The sequence below is a fragment of the Drosophila mojavensis genome, unplaced genomic scaffold (genome assembly GCF_018153725.1).
Source record: "Drosophila mojavensis isolate 15081-1352.22 unplaced genomic scaffold, ASM1815372v1 contig_136, whole genome shotgun sequence".
Lineage (NCBI taxonomy): Eukaryota > Metazoa > Arthropoda > Insecta > Diptera > Drosophilidae > Drosophila > Drosophila mojavensis.
In genome coordinates this window covers 23,984,550-24,006,788 of record NW_025318667.1, presented here as the reverse complement: position 1 = coordinate 24,006,788, position 22,239 = coordinate 23,984,550, and the positions used below count along the sequence as shown (strand labels likewise).

Genomic DNA, 22,239 nt, shown 5'->3' with positions numbered 1-22,239 from the left:
CAGTAGAGAAATAAGTAGAAGTGAGAAGGAGGAGTAGAAGTAGGAGTAGAAGTGGGAGTAGAAAAGGGAGTAAATATAGGAGTAAATATTACCGAGTAGATATTACAGTAGACGGTAGTAGAAGTGGAAGTGGGAGTAGAAAAAGGAGTAGATATAATAATATAAATAATAAGAAGTAAAAGAAGGAGGAGTAGGAGTAGAAGTGGGAGTGAAAAGAGGAGTATTAGTAGTAGAAGTAAAAATAAGAAGCAAAATAAGTAGAGAAGGAGAGGGAAATCCTTAGGCGAAAGGCTATAGAAAAACAGTTGAGAAAAAAAAAAAAACGAGCGAGTCAAAGATGTAAATATACATATTTTGTGAGGGAGAACCAGATGAACACGCAACCCTCTCAAGCTTAATAATTTGGCATATCTGTTCAGCTCCTCAGGCAGTAAATTGGCCTAGTCGCTGTGCGCGCATATTAATATTGATGCATACATAAATATATTAATATGTCGGGTATGCTAATTCGCAGAAACGCCAAGTTATGCTGCGTAAAATATGAATAAATGCGAGCGCACATGCAGACGCAATGATAATACACCCACACACACACACAGACACACAGACACACAGACACGCAGACAGCCAGAGAGGCAGGAGCTGACCCACACCCAGCTAAGGTGGATCTTGAATTTGGTTGTGGCCAACGCAGAGCTCATTTGTGAAATGAATTTTTATCTGTGCCTGGCGCCTCCCGCTTCATCATCCGCAGCATGCTGGGCAGACGTGTGAGCCGACATACAGCCGCATTGCCATCGGCCACGCCCACCGAGTGCTTTGGTTCCGTTCCCACACGCGCCCCCCTTCTGCCCCCCGTCCTGTGCGCAGTCAAGTGTGCAACACTTTGGGCGCTTCGCCAACTTGAATACTTTGAATACTTTATTTATTTTATTTTGCACGCTCTTTCTAATGCCCTGTAAATTCAACTAGTAGACACAAGAGGTATGTGGTGGAGTTGATTAGAGAGTAGATTTGCTAGAGCTTAATTTTACTCTATTTACTATTTATTTTAGATATAAGCAATTTAAAAAATTTTGTATTTTGTTTTCATTTTTATTTCTATATAATGAGAAGTATAGATATACTCTATAAAATACTATATATATTAATTATTATTATTAATATAAATATTTAAAAATTAATAATAATATAAATTAATAAATAACAATAATATTTTTAATTATATTAAGTTGGGCAGAAATTGTTTACAGCAAATATATTTTTTAAAAGATATATTAATAGCTGTAAAATATATAAAAAAAAAACCTACATAGTAAATAATAACAAAATTTTTTGCTATATCAATTTTTCAAAAAAAAAAAAAAAAAAAAAAAAAACTTTTTATTAATTTAAAAATTTTTCTTTTTAATTAGATACAAATTTTTTATTACTACCCATTTTTAAATATTAAAAATATTTGATCTTGCATATTAATTAATTAATTCCAACTTTAGCATTTTTATATTTTTGTCTATAAAATTAAAGCATATAATATTTTGTAAAAATAATATAATATAATATTATATATATTTTCAGTAGCTACAAAAATTTTTTCATGTCAAAAAAAAAAAAAAAAAAAAATAAAATAAATATAATAAAGAAAACAAAATATTTGTAAGAACATCAGCCATGTAGGGTATCTGCTCTTTGGTCTAACAACTTAGTCCATAATCCCATTTGCTCTAGTCCCCATTGCCAGTTAAGCTGAGTAGTCGCTGTTGCAGTTGGCGTTGGCGTTGGCGTTTGAGTCGAGCTGAGTGAAGTCGCGTCGCGTCGCGTCGCGTCGAGTTGAGTCGAGTCGAGTCGAGTTGAGTCGAGTCACTCTTTCAGTCAGTTAACGTTTCCGGCCCCAGCAATTATATCACTTCCCATCGCCGGCAACTGGGAACTGAGCCGTGCGGGCCACTGCGTTTCAGTGGTGCGTGCAAAATTTAAGCTAATTTGCAGATCTCTATATATATGTATCTAAATTTATATATGTATAATTTTTATTTTCATTTTCATTTGTATTTTATTTTATTTGTTGTTGTTGTTGTTGTTGTTGTACATTTTCTGCTTGAAGCGAGCGCCCAATTTTGCTAAATGCATGTTCATGTTAGCTGTTTATTCGCTTTCTTGGCTTTGTATTAATTTTCATTTGAAATATAATTGGAAAGGCTTTGGGAATGCCACTGACATAATGTAATTAAATTGCCTAAAATACCAACAAATGCGGCAGCGGAAGGAGCCGACAACAAAAACAAAATTTTTCAAATGCTTTCGCACAACTTTTCCGTTGCCAAAGCATTTCAGCATCGATTTTATTTGATATTGTAAATTAACTCTAGTAATAAATTTATTTGTTTTATATTTTTTGATAATTATCTTCTGTGTGGTGGAGTGCCTCTAATGTTAAAATATTCCTTCAGTGTTGTTTTGTTTTTCTGCTGACTTTTAATTTGCGTCAAAGCATTTAATTAGTTACATTTGAAGTAAATTTAAGCAAACATTTCAGGCCTTGGCATTTCCTTTGCTGGCTGGCGCCTCTCTGTTTTTCGGGGGCACGCCCCAACCCTTCTGGCCGCCCACGTCAGGTAAACAGCGAAAATAAACAGTCTGTTATTATTTAGGTGCACGGTTGTGTATCCAGCTGAAGCACATCACTCATACCACATGTTGGCCCAGATGCTGCTCCATGTGCTGTCAAACTTATGAGCACGCACAGCCAGCAGGGCAGCACACACACGCACACACACACACAGGCAGACACCTACACACATATTTTAATAATGAGCATTGCCAAATATCATTTACAGCAAATTAGTTGAAATAATTTAATGCTAACTGCTTCCTGCTCGCATTTTTACACACAGCTAGAGATGGATAGGGCGAGCGAGCTAGAGAGAGGGAGAGGGAGATAGCGATAGAGCGAGAGCAAGAGCAAGAGCAAAAATAATTACGACGGGAATATGTTGCTTCAATTAAAAACACGATACGCGGAACTCTTTAGCGCTTCTTCCACCTTTTTCTTAATAATAGAAAGATAAATATACAGATACAGATACAGATACAGATACAGATACAGATACAGATACAGATACAGGTACAGATACAGATACAGATACAGATACAGATATATATAGAGATACAGATACAGATACAGATACAGATACAGATACAGATACAGATACAAATACAGATACTGATACAGATACAGATACAGATACAGGTACAGATACAGATACAGATACAGATACAGATACAGATATATATAGAGATACAGATACAGATACAGATACAGATACAGATACAGATATAGATATAGATATAGATACAGACAGATACAGATACAGATACAGATACAGATACATATACACAGATACAGATACAGATACAGATACAGATACAGATACAGATACAGATACAGATACAAATACAGATACAAATACAGATACAGATACAGATACAGATACAGATACAGATACAGATACAAATACAGATACAGATACAGATACAGATACAGATACAGATACAGATACAGATACAGATACAGATACAGATACAGATACAGATACAGATACAGATACAGATACAGATACAGATACAGATACAGATACAGATACAGATACAGATACAGATACAGATACAGATACAGATACAGATACAGATACAGATACAGATACAGATACAGATACAGATACAGATACAGATACAGATACAGATACAGATACAGATACAGATACAGATACAGATACAGATACAGATACAGATACAGATACAGATACAGATACAGATACAGATACAGATACAGATACAGATACAGATACAGATACAGATACAGATACAGATACAGATACACAGATACAGATACAGATACAGATACAGATACAGATACAGATACAGATACAGATACAGATACACATACAGATACAGATACAGATACAAATACAGATACATATACAGATACACATACAGATACAGATAGAGATACACATACAGATACAGATACAGATACAGATACAGATACAAATACAGATACAGAGATACGTATACAGATACAGATACAGATACAGAGACAGATACAGATACAGATGCAGATACAGATACAGATACAGATACAGATTCAGATACAGATACAGATACAGATACAGATACAGATACAGATACAGATAGAGATACTGATACAAATACAGATACATATATTTAGTCTGTTTCTACTTCTTTTATCGCTTTGCAGTAGTTCTGACTAGTTGCTAATAGAGCCGAGTCATAAATAGAAAAGTCGAATAGCTGCTGCCGACTTTGGTTCGGGGATAACGATTTATGTAAAGTTGCCAACTTAATTTCCTGTGCTCACGAAAAATGCAGCACGCATTGTTAGCACCTAGCGAAAGTGTACAAATGGATGTAGATTCTCACTCTCACTCGCTCCCTCTCTCTCTCTCTCTCTTTCTGTCTCTTTTTCGCAAGCCTAAATGATGATGGCACTAAAAAGTGTAACTAGCCAGAGACTGCCCGAACACTAGTTGGGTTGATTGAAGGGGTGAGAGTGAGTGGGTGAGTGAGAGGGATAGGGAGAGGGAGGGTGAGTGAAAGAGAGCACTCGAAATGAACTAACGCAAATGAAATTTCAGTCGAGAATTTACGAACGCATTAAATTTGCAAACCAAATAGCAGGCGCAAAGTGCAAACCTTTTGGGCACAGGAAGTCGAAAGTTCGAACAACAACAACAACGACAATAACAGGACAATGTATTTCTGCTAACAAAGAGATAGAGTGGGAGAGAGTGAAAGTGAGAGATAGAGAGAGAGAGAGAGAGAGAGAGAGCGGGGGGCAGAGAGGAGACAAGGTGTGCACGGCAAAAGCAAAGTTAATGGCAGCACGTAGCCAACACCGACACGGACTTGGACACGGACATGGACAAGGACATGGATACGGACACGGCGGATGCGGACAACGACTCCAAAATGTACGACAACATTGGATAGTCTAGAGTTGGTGCCGCTGCTGCAGCTGCTGTTGCCGGCGTGACTCTCGGGCCTTGGGCCAGGACCAGAACCTGAACCAGTACCAGGACTTTGACTGCTATTAATACACTGTTCTATTTGATGCCGCTTTTTACATTTTTAATGAAATTATTTTCAACCATTTATAATTGCCACGAGTAGTCAGCCCAGCGCTGCTCCGGCTGCTCCGGCTGCTCTGGCTGCTCTGGCTGCTCTGGCTCTCCTCGGCCGGCCCAGCGCTGCGTTTAGTTAAATGCACCCCGGGGAGAGCTCTGGTGCTCAGCAAATTTATATGAATTATACGATATGTATTCCTTGTATACGTGTATCTGGCAAAAGCATTTAGGTTCCCCCACTCGCCTGCCCTGCCCTGCCCTGTCCACTCCGGCTCAACTTTAACAAAGTTCCCAAGACTTTTTGGGCAGCCCATTCGGCTGCCTGGACAGCTTTAAGGCATAGCTCCCAGATCCAGTATATCCCGAGGTTGAGGCTCAAATTGATGTGGCATGATATGACATTACATTGACTATATTGCGATATATCTTTGGGAAGTTTTCGAGTCTAAGATGAACTACACTCTGTTGTATCTAAAGGCAAGATTCAGGTGAAGATTGGCATGAACTGAAGATATAAGAGAGTTCTGATCGGGTGTGTCTGACTAGGAGATTTTCCGAACTACGAACACAGCTCGACTCACTCGGATGATGACATCCTGATCAGGAATATATATACTCAGTAGGTTCATCCCGCCTCCTTCTGGCTTATATCTGGCCTCTATTTTCAATTGGTTCAGGGTTATATATAATCCATAAAAGTTCTATGACTTTGTTAGACTTTAAACTAAATTCAGAATATGTCAGTTGCTCAGCAAAACTTTAAGCGTTAAAGAATATTTTCATTATTATAAACAAGAGCAGCCTATATATATTTTTTTGTTCCTATACATATTATAATACAATGTGCCTCAGCTATTAGCGCTTGTATATTTCTCTAAATCTGTATCAGTTGTTAACGCTTTTTGTTTGGCTGTTTGGCATTTGCGGCGCAGCGTTGCCACCCCGTCAAAATCGTGTGGCAGTGTTTACATTGCGGTAAAGATAACGAACTCGTGTTTGCTGTCCTGCCACTTATTGTTTTTGCCGCCGCTGTTGATGTTGCCGTTGCCGTTGCTGTTGCTGTTGCTGTTGCCGTTATTATTTGTTGACAACGGGACCCTTATCAAAGTGAGAGACGCGTCGCATTATTGAGCTAAATCAGTTGAACCAGTGGACCCACAAGAAAGACAAAAAAGACACGGCCCAAAGTGCTGCGGCAAACAGAGATAGACAGAGAAAGAGAGGGAGAGAGAGAGGGCGAGAGAGAGAGAGAGGAAGTGAGCAACGCTCGACTAGCAGATACTCTATATGAATCTCGATTATACACACATATTCCTTATCTTTCTCTCATATATAATATCTTTTAGATCTTAGGTACTTTCCAATGTCAGACTTATGCATCATAGAATTCCCCTGCCTAACAGCTTCAGCTTAGCACCACATCGACTACAGGGTATGCAAGCATAATGCTCACAGTTGCCATTTCATATTTCACATTTCGTCCTCATTGAACGCGTCCATGTGACACTTTGAGTCGTCTGGAAATATTTCAGTGTTTGAGCATATATTTTTGGCATTTCTCGTAGCTCATTAAATTTGAATGGGAAGACAATCAGATCAATCAAATGGGCTAATAATGCGGCATTCCACGTTCGCTCCTCGTTAGTGTCAAGCGGTGCTAATCATTTCGGGGAACGCCTCTTTAATTGATACTACCTAGTGATAGCGGCTGACAGTTATCTGAAATAGCCGTAACGCGCTTTCCACTTCAACTATTTGCGTACACACACACACACACACACACATACGTTGTATGTCTCTTATATTGATTTATGCCTAGCTGAGTAAAGCTGAAAGCTGAATACGATTTTCACTTGACTCAGAGTCGAATGGCTGAATGAAAAGATGGACGGACGAATATATGAAATATGTGAGTGGACGGACGGACGGACGGACGATTTAACAGATGAACGTTAAGGGCGAGCTTTTATTCGATTGGAATGATGTATTTAACAAATATGGAATCGGCGTTTGAAGTTGATGCAGTCCAATCAGATGGATAGATGAATATTACGGGAGGAAGCACGGATACCCGGACGGACAAACGAATAGCAGGAAAAATGGATATGGCTCAATTGAATGAGCTGCTAGTTCTGATCTAGTTCCAGGATAAGAGGGACGCAAGACGAATATGACGGAATGTAATCAGATATTATACTGACCTCTTTCTACCCCATAATACATGCTTGAACCGAATTACTGAAAATTATTTTTCTATTAAATAATCGTATAAAAATAAATATAAACATTATTCGCTTCGATAATTGCCTTAATTCCTTGGCTTCATTCTGAATTGAATTCTGTTAATAATTTAGCCAGATAATCTCACAGAGTATCTCTTATTAACAGCTATACAACACTGGTCGCTAGTGCCCGCTATTGGTAAGCTCCATTGCATGCCGTTGGGTGCTAGTTAAAATATCATGTTTATAGAAAAGGGAACGAAAAAAAAACGAACTTAACAATCGTGTAAGTCAGATGTGTGACACGCGAATGGCGCGCTGTGTGCATACACTTTTTGGCAGCACTGTAGACTGGTGTAAAAATGCAAAAAAAAAAAAAAAAAAAAGTGAAAAAAAAAGCAGAAATAAAAATAAAAATGTAACGAAAACAACAAAATGCAGACAGCAAACTATAACGAAAACCCCATTTTGTTGTTGTTTTGTTTGTTGTTGTTGGTTGTTGTTTGTTTTTGTTTTTAATGCTCGCAATTTGCACAAAGAATCTTTTTGAAAAAACGCGCGCGCGCTGAAAATGCAGCCACTTAGTTCATGAATATGCATATTGTGTGCTTACTATGGCACAACAGCATACCACTAAAGGATGTGAATGAGTGTGTGTGCGAGTGTGTTGGTGTGTGCTATTAGTAACTGTCACTCGTTACATGTGTGCGCATTCAGAGATGTCCCCTACTTTGGGTCGTTTTGTGTCCCCTGCTGCTATGTACTGGGCGCATATTTTTGCCACTGTTTACTATTAAATTAGCATATGAGAGAGAGAGTGGGGAGAGGGGGGGGAGAGGTAGGGACAGAGCTAGCAGCCGACACTTCACACACACACACACACACACACACTTATATGCATGTATGTGAAAGGGTTTTGGACATTCGTGCAAAATTTGCAAAATGTGCGGATTTTTATTTTTGGCTCACACTTACATATGCACATATCAAAGTATATTGCCACGCCCAATTGAGACAATTCCAGCTAAAGCTTGCCATCTGCATGCATATTTATCATTGAATACATAAGAAATTTGAGCACCTCGCATAAAAGGAGGGGGGAGGGTGGGATACTAACTCCAAATATTCGCCGGAATATTGAAATATTCAATGAGATGTTCCAGTTGATTATGCGAATGTGATGCGATTACAGCTGTGTCGATTGAACTGGTTCGCAAGCCAGCTCATTCATGAATCAGCATTAGAGCGCTTTAAACTACTGTTTAGCAAATCCTCTCGCATTTCCCGGAACGGAAGCTCATCACGCTCCGCTCACTTTGAATATAAATTTTTAATTACTGTAATTGGGCTGCAAATTCAGAGAAACCTTAATTCGCCATGGCAATGATATGATATGGCTGAATGAAAATCAAATAGAAATAATGAAAACAAACTTGAACTTATTAATTAGGCACAGGAAATTAGCTCAACAACATTTGTTGCATCTTTAATCAGCAGAAACTCGAAATCTTGTAAAGCTAAGGCTTAGTGCGGATGCAAACAGAGAGATAAGTGTGAATGGCAGGCGGTGCACAAGAGAGAAGCGAGGCACAAGTGCACAGATAAGTGTGAGTAATGGGCAGCTAATGAAACAAATCTTAGAATTATGTAAGTACAAAGTTTGCAAGTGGACCTCCGGCTGAGGAGGCGGTGCAAGCTGGCAAAGGTGAGCATGCTGGAAATTGTGTTGAAGTGTTGACGGAAGAGCTGGAGCAGTTGTAGTGCCGGCTGAGGGTGCAGTCGGAACTGGAGTAGTTGCTGGACCCGGAGCAGAAGCTGAAGTTCAGTGAAAGTTGTTAATAGAGCTTAAGCTGGAGGCTGCAGCCTGCACTAGAGCTGGATTTTTAGACGGAAGTGGAACCGGAACGGGAGCTGGCTGTAGCTGTAGGGATTGAACTGGAACTGGAGCCAAAGCTGGATTGGCAACAGGCACTGGAACTAGTTGCACATAGAGATAGTACTGGAATTGGAGCCAAAGCTGGAGTTGGAACTGGTACCGAAGTTGGAAGTACAGATGGAACTACAACTGTAAATGAAGCTGGAACTGGAGCTGGAGCTTGAGCTGGAACTGGTGCTGGAACTGGAGCTGGAACCGGAGCTGAACCTGAAGTTGGACTTGAAGTTGGAAGTACAGATGGAACTACAACTGTAAATGAAGCTGGAACTGGTACTGGAACTGGAGCTGGAACTGGAGCTGGAACTGGTGCTGGAACTGAAGCTGGAACCGGAGCTGAACCTAAAGCTGGAGCCGGAGCTGCAACTGGAGCTGGAAATGAAGCTGGAACTGGAACCGGAGCTGGATCTAGAACCGCAAGTAGCAAATTTGAGGAAACTAGTCTAGGAACTGGAGCTGGAAGTAGAACTGTGGATGGAACTAGCTTAGGTTGCAACTTGAGCTGGAGTCAGTGAGTAATGCTGAGCTGGAACTAGAACTGCAACTAGATCCCTTGAGCTGGAGCTGAAGCTGATGCAGTTGCTAAAGCTGGAATTCGAGCTGAAACTAAATCCATTGTGCACTTTAGCTAGAACCGGGAGCATGATGACTGGAACTAAAACTGGAATTGAAGATGAACTAGATACAGAAACAGCAGCTGGGATTGAAGCTGGAGCTGGAGCTGGAGCAGTTGCGTGCTGGAACAGTTGCTGGGTCTGCATCGCAAGGTGGGCTGGAAATGTGAATGGAGCGGGAGCTGGAGCTGGAGCTGGAACTGGAACTGGTAGTTTAGCTGCGTTGCATTCAGGAGATGCAGTGACAGCTCTCGCGCCAGCACTGGCCAATCCAGTGGTCGAGCCGCTTGCAGTACTGATAGCACTTGGGGAAGTGGGGATGGTAGCGCGACTGCTCCTTGCACAGGGCACGGTCCATGGCGATGGCCCGCGATTTGATGGAGACAATGCCCAGCGGCTTCGGCGTGGTCGTTGCATCCGACACAAACTCCTCCGACTTCAGCGACTCACCGGCCGCCAGCTCCGCATTCAGCACCGGCTCGGGCGCCGCATTAGCCTCGCGCTGCAGTCGTCGCGCCTCTCCAGGAACCGGACACAGGCAGAGCCACAGACCCAGGCAAAGCAGCACAACGTGCAATAGTTTCATTATTTTTTTTCTTTTAGTTCGACTGAGCTTCAGCGTGTGCGAAGCTCTAAATTCGTATTGCGACTGTGAGCGGCATTAAATTCGCATTGTTAAGAACGCCTCGATGCGTAGTTCCATATTTCCAGCGCTGCTTATCAGGCCGATCGGGCGCTATCAAGGCCAGAGGTCAGCGCTAATCATCATTGGCTCGACTTTGGCTGAGAGCTTAGAGGCATTGCTAGTTCTCGCTACAGTGTATGTTTACATAGATGTATGTATGTAGGTATTTCTATCTGTCTGTCTGTCTGTCTGTATGTATTTAGGTCACATTCGACAGCGCAAGGCTAGCTGCTGGCTGGGTCATGTCATGTCATGTCATAAAACGCACGTAAAACACTTTCTAAGCCCTTGGCGTACAACATATTTTATGGCCTTATCGCTAGGCTGCCTCTACCGCCTCTACCGCCTCTACCGCCTCTTCTGATTTGTTGTTGTTCCTTTCTCTGGCCCTCCACCACCTGTTCACATTATAAAAGAGCAGAGCAAAAGTAAAAAACTCATACATCTAAATGAATGTCCGGCAATAATTGTCAAATTTAATTGCCCTTTAAGCAAACGAATTGTTGTGAGACTTGAGCTATGTAGATATAAAGTTGATGCTTTACCTTTCGTCTGCTACAGATAGACAGGCAGACTTCATAACATGACTTGAATATATCTTTGTATTATTTGAGTTTATGGGGCAAAACTTGTTCTTCCGTTTGCTTAAACTTTTGACTCATTTAAGCGCTATCACAGAGGTACTTATGCATTTTATAGAATTTTCGTATTTTTTTTTTCACTAACATAAATATGTTGCGCCCTTCTACGTAATTCTCAAGTTGCAAAATCATGAGCAATAGATATTCATTACTAAACTTCTGACAATTGACAAAAATTGAAGAGCTACCGGAGCTCGTCCAAGTGAACTGAGCGGAATGCTGACTCTATATAATCTTAAAGCTAAGAGGTCTGCTCAAAATATACAACTGATTGTGACTTGAATGGAATAAGATTATCGGGAACTCAAAACTTGCCACATTGCTCTGGGATATCTTAAAAATTATAAAAAATAATTGGAATACCTAAAGCAACTCTCTAAATGCTTCCGCATAGACATTTAAAAAAATTTTGTTATCAAAAATAATTTCTTAAAAATAAATATAGAATCAAAGAAGCTTCGAATTTTCCCCCAGTTTACTCATAACTGGAATATCTTTGGCTAGAGCACAATCATATTTAAAACATAAAATTATAGTCTCAAAAGAAGAAGGGAACGGGAAAGGGCCTACAACCTCGCCTATGAAGTGCAATGGCCGAGGGTATTAAATCTTCGGCATTATGAAGAGCAGCTTTCAATAAAGAAATATATGTTTATATAAACGCATCAATTACGTATGCTTACACATAAGCAAACCGAGAATAACAGCAATAATCGGCAGGAGGAGGAAGAAGGAGAGCCCGTAGAGATGCGTAAGAAGAGGCCGAAGAAAAGCCATCAAAAAATGTTGAGCTGGTAATTTATGCGGAAATTTGTGTTTTTATGTGCGCGAATGCTGCGAGGCTTGACTGTACAGTAAGTAAAATTGATGGGCGACGGACAGGCAGTTAAAGAAGCATCAAATTGTATGGCAAAAGACTGCCAAAATCATTCTGGGCTAATTTAAGAGAGCAAGAGAGGGATAGCGAGAGAGAGGGAGAGAGAGAGAGAGATGGCCAAAATGAGACAGACACATACAGGAAAACGCATAAAAGTCCATTTGCTTTAAAATGCAAAAACAATAACAATAATCATAATAATAATAATAATATATACAATAACAATAACAGCAGCGGAACAGCACTCAAATGTGTGTGCGATGCTTCGCAAAGAGCAGCTGCCAAATAACTTTTAGAATGTTTGCCAATTGCCTCCCCACACCCAGTGAGCCCCTACAGCAACAACAAGCAGTCGCCCCCTTGTGGTGGTGGTGGGGAGTGGTGGCAGTCACAATTGGGCCGAGGCAAAGTCAATACATTATGCAACATAAAGTGGCGGCGATTTGCCTGCCCCATCAGCGATTGAGCACCTCCATTAGTGGACGATTTGAAACTGCACTTGCCCCATTATTTATTGGCCGCCTAGGGTAGTTGCCATGCCGTTCACATTTCTCGCATTTCGCATTTCACATTTCATAAAACTCGAGTTGTAAACAACATTTTTATTTGATGAAACAACCCACGCACGCACTCACACTATACCACATTTGTTATACATGTATGTATATAGTCACAATATGTATCTTTATTATTCGCCTTTTTATGCTGCTCAACGGCATTTTATAAAAAACTATTGCATTTCAAATTAATCGAATTTTATATTAGAAATTGGAGTAGAGAGAGACTCTGATTAAGTAGCTCTTGAAACTAGATTCTTGCCGAACAAAAGGCAGAGCGAGCTCAGAGAGAGTGACGCTTGAGCTCTGAGAACTTCGTCTTCAAATGAATACTGATTAATGATACCGATACATGTCTACTAAATATCCTCATATATATTATTGATGCTGCAACAAAGAAATAAAAGATTAACACAAATATTAATATATCGCTTTATTTGATTAGAGAAAAATAACTCTTGATTGGCTGTAAGCCCTAAGATCTACAGCTCATACAGATTCGAGCAAACAATCGATTGAACCATGAGACTATATACAGGGTTGGTTATACATATTGTACGAGGCTTTTATATCGTAACTTTATTTCGCTTTAATTTCTTTCCCAAGTCTTAGCTCTTCAACTCTAAACTCAACTCCTTCAGCTTCAACTGAGCTCTAGACTTGGGTAGCTCATGAGTGAGTGAGCCAAAATGAATGGCTCACTGGACTGAGCCACTGAGCTTGTTCCTTCAATATGGCTTATTTTGGCTCACTAGCTCGTTTTTGCTTACTCGCTCATTTTGGTTAATTTTGTTTACGATCACTATCGGCTCATGAGCTATCAGCAAGTGAGCCAGTGAGCCAGTGAGCCGAATTAGTGAGTTGGCTCACTTCACAAAAAAGAGCGAGTGAGCCGGTTCACCTCAATGAGCTGCTTTTACCCATCTGCCCATCTTTCTCTTCATCTTCATCTTGGCACGCCAAGTATCGACTTCCTCAGCCATCGATATGGTTAACTACCTATAGATGTGTATTTATCGATGGTCAACCATAGTGCTGATCCCTCAAATCCTACACTGGCCTGCACCAATATTAACCTATGTATATTGGAAATAGCTCAGGATTATCACTTTCCAACGAGTTTATATGTCTGAGAGAGAAGCCTACAGGCCATCTCACTCTCACTGAACAGCATCCGGGTGCATGTTCAGCAACAGCTATGGTTGTCTCACTCACGTGGAGTGCCAAGCTGAGTCTACTAAGAAGCGTGCTGCCAACTTGGAATATAGCTCCACGACAACTCTGCACAGGCTTGCAATCAATAAGATTCTTTGTTGTAGATAATAATATTATTAACTGATAACCTATGTATGTATATATGAATGAGTATATAATATTTACTTACATTGAAACAGGTATTGCTTACATCAGTTTGCAAACCTGGCCGTAGACTTATCACCTCAGCCGCTCTACATGCAGCATAGAATCCTTTATAAAAGCTTTGTGGTCTTATCTCTTAAAGTCCTGTGTCCAGGCCAAGTTTACATAACTCAATTGATATAGATTGTCAATTTGTATGTATGCGTGTGTGTGTGTGTGTGTGTGTCTTCAAAAGCACTTGGGGCATCAATGGCAAATTGATTTGGTGAACCACTAAATTGTGTCGGACCAGGGACAAAGTATAATCTATAATACCTTTAAATTAAAAAAAGAAGAGGAACAATAAAAAGGAACAAGAATATAGAACAAAATAGAGAAAAAGCTGATGGAAACACATACAAAAGGCTGCCGTCTAAGCGATTTAACGGTAATGAAGCGGAATAATCGTTTAAAATAAACAAAGTGCCACAAAAGACAGCGGAGAGTGTGGCGACATAATGAACGACTGCAATATACCCTGTAAAGAGCGGGTAGCTTGATGAGAAATGTATGCACAGGGGTAGTGTATATGTGTCTAGGGTAAATATGTTTTATATATAGACTCTGTTTGTATAGGGTATATATGTTTATATGTATGGATTCAATCCAAATTTTATTTAATATATATTAGGCTAATCGACTAACCTTAACTACAATTAATCGGATCGAATATTTACATACACTACTATCTTTTTGGAGAGTCCAGGATGTGGGATCCCCTTAGACCTTTGAATATGATCGGTATTTTCTAGTAGTCCTTAGGGTATTTGCTAGTCGTCCAGTTCCGTTTAGAGCACTTTCACTTATTGCTTTCTCAACACACTTTGAGACATTTCAATAGTCCGAAATTTAATAATAGATGCTTTGGATATTTTATTAAGTAAGGGGTATGCGAAGCGTCTACAGAAAGTAACCCACATAAAAGATATTTTAAAGAGATACTAAGACTATATAACATAGATTTCATGTTCTGGTCAGTTAAATATATTATACATGGAATTATTTTCATTTAAGTTCTTAATGTTGTTGTTGTTTTTCTTATTTTCTTTATCAATTTTGGCTTTAATTAAAAAAGTTTTCTTTTGGTGTGTGTTTTCCTGGAAACTGCGAGACAGATTTGCTTCTGTATTGATTACAGTCGTCGGATATATGTATGTATGTATGTATGTATGCACATACACACTGGGTAAGTCAATATGTAGCCGGGCATGAACATTTTGATTTGCTGTCGAGGCCGTTGAAAAATGTTTTCAAATATTCTCATAACTTCAATATCATGCTTATTCGCACCCGCTCGCAGCTCGCTACAGTTGCGACTCCTCAGATAAAAGAAATATGTTAATCAAAAGCAAAAGCAAAAGTGAAAGTGAAAGCAGGAGCAGCAGCAGAAGCAGGAGCAGCAGCAGCAGCAGCAGCAGCAGGAGCAGGAGCAGCAGGAGCAGGAGCAGCAGCAGGAGCATGAGCTGAAGCAGGAGCGACAGCAATACTCTAGAGTCAATGTCTCGCCCCCGATGCCTGGCACGCCTCGGTCCTCCTCTGTGGAGCTCTTCCCTCTGCTGCTGATAATGTTTTCACTTTGTATTTGAATTCGGGTATTCGCGCAATGCGTAGCGTCAAACAAAATTATTTCTTTATTTATGTATGTTGATTTAATTAAATTTTTAATATACGTATGTACGTACGTACGCACAAAGGCAACACCGACTGCAGGGAGAGCGTAAAATCGAAATGCTGAATATGCCGGAGAGCGAGGGCAGCACATTAACATATGAGTGGCAGTCTCTCAATCTCGGCGCTTCACTGTAATCATAACACAAACACGAGCGAAAATGTGGATCCGCCAAGCAGGGATGAACTACAGATACCCTGTAGTTACAGTGAAAATGAATTGAATGAGCAGATGCATGAAAATATTCTACTTAATGATGAATGCATATTTATATAGGATATATAGGAGTTTTAAATATGTACTTATATAGCAGAAGCAATAATTCAGTAAGCAGCTGGGATTAGGGTGAGATCTTAGAGTATATAAATATGTATGTATATGTATATGTATTTGCATTTATATTAATTATTTATCTATAGCACATACATCAAATACAAATACAAAAATTCCAAGACAGGGTATAACAAGTCCAAACACGACAGTCGACTTAATGCAGATTAGGCTATTAATCCACGACTTTCAAGTCTTCCTGTAAAGCAGGCTTAGATCTGAAGAACCGCATAACTGACTGTTCCCAGCTCCAGCACTTTGAATAATATTGTTCGTATTTCAATTAGCCATATTCTCAATGCTCGTTCCTTAATAATTTCTACAGAGTAGCTCACCTGCAACCCGAACATAATTTATAGGAAGTTAAACCGTTAGTTCATTCTCAGTCAATTATAAGCCCAAGCAATGCATGTTGAATAAGAAACCAAGATACTCTCTATGCTTTATAAACGAGCATAGAGAGCAATAAAAAAAAAGAACATCAACATACCCTATAAAGCTTTGGGTTGAAATACAAAACAAAATACAAAAGACGATGCAGCAATAAAAGTGAAAGCGGGAAACCCCAGCTATAAAATGACTACAGCTTAAAAATTCACTTTGACCCAATCGAGACATACATACATACATACATATACATGTACATATATTTATGTGTGTATACACATGTATACAAAGTACATCAAAGAGCTAACTTTGTATTTTGTAATTCGGCTGACAATAAAAAAAATATGAATCGAGCATTAGCTGATGCATTGCTCATTCAATTTATCCAGACTTGACACATAAAAATATCATTTCTATACTATACATATATCATTGTCGTTGCTCATGATCCAAAGTGGCTTATTGCTCAAAGAGCGAGGGAGAGAGAGAGGAGAGAGAGAGGCGTCTGCCTGGCTGTGTCAGTGGGAAAACCCATTTCCGAGTGCTACCGACATCGACTAACTTGATAGCAGGCAGACTTTTAAAAGCAGATACCTTAGCCAGGTGACCACAACACAATGCACCTGCTGTGAGCCTCTATCTAAACAGCAAAGCCACAAGGCAACGTCCTGTTCCGGCTTTCTTATGTTGACTCTGGGGATTTGCGGTGCAGTCCAATGCTAACAAAGGCAAATTGACTGCAGCTGACTGCTTTGTGAGAAAATTAGTTCCATACCTACGCAGGTTCAGTGATTCCTCTCGTTGGGCGATATAGCCTATCATAGATGAATAGACTCTCAATGCATCCAACCTTTAGCCAGTATTTTAAGGCTTTATTTAATTAACTGAACCAATCTTATGCTTTGTCTTCGCGAATTCTTCTTCTTCTATTCATGCCATTCGCATTCTGTATCGATGACATAATTATGTAAGTATCGATGGCTTTAGGTAAGTATCGATAGTTAGCTATAGTGATATTCCCTTACTCGTAATGGTCTACTTAAATTCGGCCAATTCGATTAATGAGATCTAATGAGATAATGAGCTTTATCTCTGTCAATTTCTCACGACTATAAATTTACTTATTTGACTTATTAAATTCTTACAAATAATATTACATAGACATATGATATTACATATATATATTTGACATTAGAATCAATTAATTCATTCGGATAACATACATATATGAAATAATTTTATAATATAGCTGAAACTCTCATTTTTACTTAAAATAACTGCGAATTGAGAACTGAGCTTAACTCCAAGTTTGTGTAGAGTGCATGGGATTCTTTTCCATTCTTGGGTACATTTGCGCCTTTTAAGATCCCAGCTCGGCCCATTCGCATTCGCTTTAAGTTGGCAGCAAATTGTTAACAATTTGACATTGTTCATTCGATTCAAAACTTATAGGATTCACTTTCAAATTGTTTTACTCCTATAGAGCTACGAGTAAAAAGATTTACCCCGATACTTTATGTATTTTTATAGCCAGCTGATTTTGAACTATGCGATTTCCATTCATTTTTTGCCAACTGGCGTGCATTTTCCTTCACTCATTCCATTAACAATTTGTCGTTGCCCGTCGTCAAGCACGCATTTCCTAGGGTATTTGCAACCTCTATTTTTTTTTTAGAAATTTGCCGCTTCTTTTTTTTGAAAATTGCGCTTACTATCATGCCAAAAATGTAGCTTGTAAAACTAACGAGCGAGCGTTAGACTTCTAGGCACGCGCTCTATTCGCAGCAAAAAACATATAAAAACACACATGCGTGGGTGTGTGTGTGTGTGTGTGTGTTGATGTGTATTGAAATGCTGATGACTTGAAAAATGCATGACTTTGGCCAATGGCCATGCAATTAAAATGGCCAACAACCGAGTATTCTGTGATGGCCATAACGATCTCGACGCGTTGACAGCCCATTGATGTGGGTCCATCTTCTCGTCGCGTCGCGTCGCGTCGCATCGCATCGCGTCACGTCCACCCCCCCGCCCCTCCCAAAAGCCCAACCCTTTGAGCTGTCCAGTTCGCCAAATGCTGATTGCCCATCTCTTTCCCTTTGCCCTTCCCTCCCCCCACTCTGCGTTAGCAATTAAAAAGCTAAATACAAATGGATTCCAATACGAATTCTTCAATGAAAACAACGTCACTCAGAATTGATGTCTCAAATGCCAAAAGGAAAAAAAAAGAAAAAGAAAAAGAAACGAATTTAATTTGAAAAGTTTTTGCAAGTTTCATTGAATTGATGTATCCATACATACATACATACATACATACATGTAATAGAAGGATATTAATATATGTAGGTAATATTAATATAAGTGTAATATATTTATATATTTGATAATTTGTATAAATATATATATATATGTACATATATAAATATAGCATTTACTTGATATTTTCATATATAAACATATTATATATGGATATCTACATACATATATACATATATATTATTATTTTTTTTTCATTTATTTTTTTTTTTTGTTTTATAAAATAATATCTGTATGCAATGTAAGTATAAATATAATATATCTCTTATTTAAGCATAAAAATAATTCGAATTTCGCTTTGAGTTTTTTCTTATATATGTATGTGCTTCTATATATGGTATATGGGTAAAATTAAACACGATTATCATCATGTTTCCCACTCCATGGAGTTCAGTTAAGCTGAACATGCTGAAGATTTGCTATTCCTGAATTTGTGTTGACCAAATTCAATATCAAATGCAAATGGAGCAATTGAAAAGGCTAGGGGCCAATTAGGATGGCATTAAATTGAGTTGAAAATACACTTATGCATAGGCAAACATGTTACACACACACACACACACACATACATATATCGAGAGGGAGCAATGCAGGCAGCCAGCATAATTATTGTTATCCTTGTGCTTATCGGGGCATAGCGCAGAGGGCACCAAAGACAATCACGAACAAAACAATTTGATAATTAATCGTTTCGAACTCCCGCTTCCAGCTAAATGTGTACACAAACACACACACAAGCATGTGTGTGTGTGTGTATACACAGCGTAATCACGTCATATCATTTATATCGCATAGTTGAGCGTGCGTGCTTGCGTATGTGTGTGTTTGTGTGTGTGACCGGAACCGGAAGCGGCAAAAATGATTGTCCCGAATGGCGTTTGCTGTTCTTCTTGTTGCTGTTGTTGTTGTTAATGATGCCGTTAGCTGGCAAAAACAGTTATCAGATAATGTACATGTTGCCTCATTTAGTGTATATATGTACATATGTATATATGAATATATGTACATATGTATATATTTATATATGTATGTATGTATGCATTCATGTATGCTGATGCCCTGTGTAGTGTCATATCTGTTAAAACAGGCGTAAATATAATAAATAATCCTTAGCAGATTACGTCGCACACTGGCCCCGTTAATTATGTGGCTAAATGTCTGTTAACCCCATTAATGCTCAACAGCTCAGTTACCCAAATTCGATTGCACAAATTGTTTATGGGATTCGATTTGTCAATTTTTGAATTATCTCAGCTCTCGACTCGACTCGACTCGACAAATGCAATAAAAAAGGATTTGCAAAATCATTTTCATTTGAGTCCATAAACCAAATTATAAAGCCAACTTATATCTGTATATACTGCATATACATACATAGATGTGTATGTGTGTTCCTGCATGCATGACTAAATATTTCAAATATATTCTAAATCCACTTATTCAGAGTGCTTATGATATTCATTTGTAAAGTTTGTTTATTTTTTTTATGTGATGAGATTTAATAGAGCATGCATTTTTACTTAATACCCTCTAGGCAATTGGCAGCTTAGGTATATTGGTTTTGTGAAAGAGTGTGTAACAGATATCGTAAGGTATATATATCCTTGAGCAGGAAATCGATATCTTTCCCATCTGCTGATCGATTTTACTAATTTTGGATTGACATTTGCGAATATCCCCTTTAGAACTCTAGAGTTTTATGCTTCGACAAATATCTTTGCAATTATTCATTATCTTTGCGACGATTGTAATATCAGCTCTATGCAGCTTTCAGGATATTTCCCACTCCTTCACACCCCCCCGTATCACATATATAGTATACATATCGTATATAGCATCTGCAGCATCGAGTGAGCTATAATATTCCACTAATATTCGCAACTGTGGGCTGCTGTCTGTCGTCAACGTTGTTCCTTGAATCTGTATCTGTGTGTGTGTGTGTGTGTTTCTCACTCTCTGTCTATCTGTCTGTCTAGCTGTCCGTCTATCCGTCTGTCTGTGGCCATGTTGCTTGGCAACTGCATAGGTACATGTGGCCGAAAGACTTATGATTCGGGGCGAACATTGTCAAACAATTACATGACTTTACAATTAATTTGTCCTTACAATATGATAACAGTTCGAGAGTGACAATCAAATGGGGCATCAGACCAAGCAGCAGCTGCTGCAGACAGAGAGACAGACAGAGAGAGAGAGAGAGACATGAGACGAGACCAAGATGTATCCGGATTGTCAGCCCAGCCGCATGCTCATGTAAATGTAAATGAAATTTTAAAGAGCCTGAGTCAGGAGTCTGAAAATGAAATGTTGCAGCGACAGAAAGTGAGTGAAAGAGATAGAGAGGGAGAGAGACAGAGAGGGAGAGAGGTGCAGTGGCATTAGTGATGACTTCCTGACTGCGGCTGCCCATGGAGTTGTCCAAGCTGCTGTCAATGTCTGTAAAGGCAGAGAAGAAGTGGTCAGAGAGCGAGAGAGAGAGAGAGAGATAGAACGAGAGATGGAGAAAGAGAGAGAGTTGCAGCTGGTGTTGGTATATCAACGGGACTGGCACTCAAGAGCCGTTGTCCTTGCTTTCAGATCAACAGCTTACAAGCAAGCAGCAGCGTGACAGAGAGGGCAGATGCCGGCTGCGGCAGTGCGAGAGTGAGAGAGTGAGAGTGAGAGTGAGAGCGAACGAAAGTTGTGTTGTAATCTAATCAAATGACAATATACTTGGGCTCTTGCTATGCCAATGCAATCGTTGGGCATTAGCCCAGCCAACTGCCGCTGACAAGGCTCGCATGCTATGTGTGTGTCGTGTGTGTTTGTGTGTGTGTGTGTGTGTCGTATGTGTCTATATGTCTCTTTCGTATTTGTTCTCGTTGTTTCTGTTTATTGTTTGCCTCTGTCACGCTCTGTCTAAGCTTCAATTTAAATGTCATTTATTTTAAATGTAATAACTATTTCAGCATGCACTCAGTCAGCCGTCCGTCCGTCCGTCGGCCAGTCTGTTAGCCAGTCCGTCCGTTAGTCGGCGCCGGGCTGTCTCTTGTCGTTTGCCTGATTGCAAAAATGATTGCATGTAATCTCTCATACGACACATTGGCCACGAGTGTTTCGTGTTTGCATTACAGATTTGTTACGCCCGGCCTGTTGTTATGGATTCCGTAATACAATCAATCATTGTTCATTCCTCCATCCACTCTATCGCTCTATCGCTCTATCGCTCCATCGCCTAATCCTTGTTACACACACACACACACACACGCACACGTCACTATCAGATCTACATACGTTTTACACACACACACACACACACACACTCACACGTGTGTAGTAATTCCTCACTCGAGTGATAACTGCTGCTCGCTTTCTAACCATTTTCCATGATTATTCACTTATCCATAATATTTCCCTGCTAGCTGCAAAATTCACTCATATGTACATACATACACATATGTATGTAATTAAGAATACATACATACGT

The 22,239-nt window shown here is 39.5% G+C and overlaps 1 protein-coding gene and 1 long non-coding RNA gene across 4 annotated transcripts; both read right to left on the bottom strand.

Annotated features, from left to right (window-relative positions):
- Positions 1-8,805: 8,805 nt before the first annotated feature.
- On the bottom strand, positions 8,806-10,573 carry LOC6584574. The gene has a single exon (XM_032732315.2). The coding sequence runs from the start codon at positions 10,497-10,499 to the stop codon at positions 10,143-10,145; it is 357 nt and encodes a 118-aa protein (XP_032588206.1). The 5' UTR covers positions 10,500-10,573; the 3' UTR covers positions 8,806-10,142.
- A 5,591-nt stretch (positions 10,574-16,164) lies between these two features.
- Positions 16,165-17,608, bottom strand: LOC26527452. 3 transcript variants are annotated; one of them, XR_004364489.2, is made up of 3 exons: positions 17,483-17,608; positions 17,233-17,403; positions 16,165-16,405 (listed from the first exon to the last, which is right to left on the bottom strand). It is a non-coding gene; the product is annotated as an uncharacterized LOC26527452 (long non-coding RNA). The 3 variants fall into 3 exon arrangements; XR_001449086.3 differs by lacking the exon at positions 16,165-16,405 and adding an exon at positions 16,762-17,176; XR_001449087.3 differs by lacking the exon at positions 16,165-16,405 and adding an exon at positions 16,762-17,176 and having other exon boundaries at positions 17,237-17,403.
- Between the last annotated feature and the right edge of the window lie 4,631 nt (positions 17,609-22,239).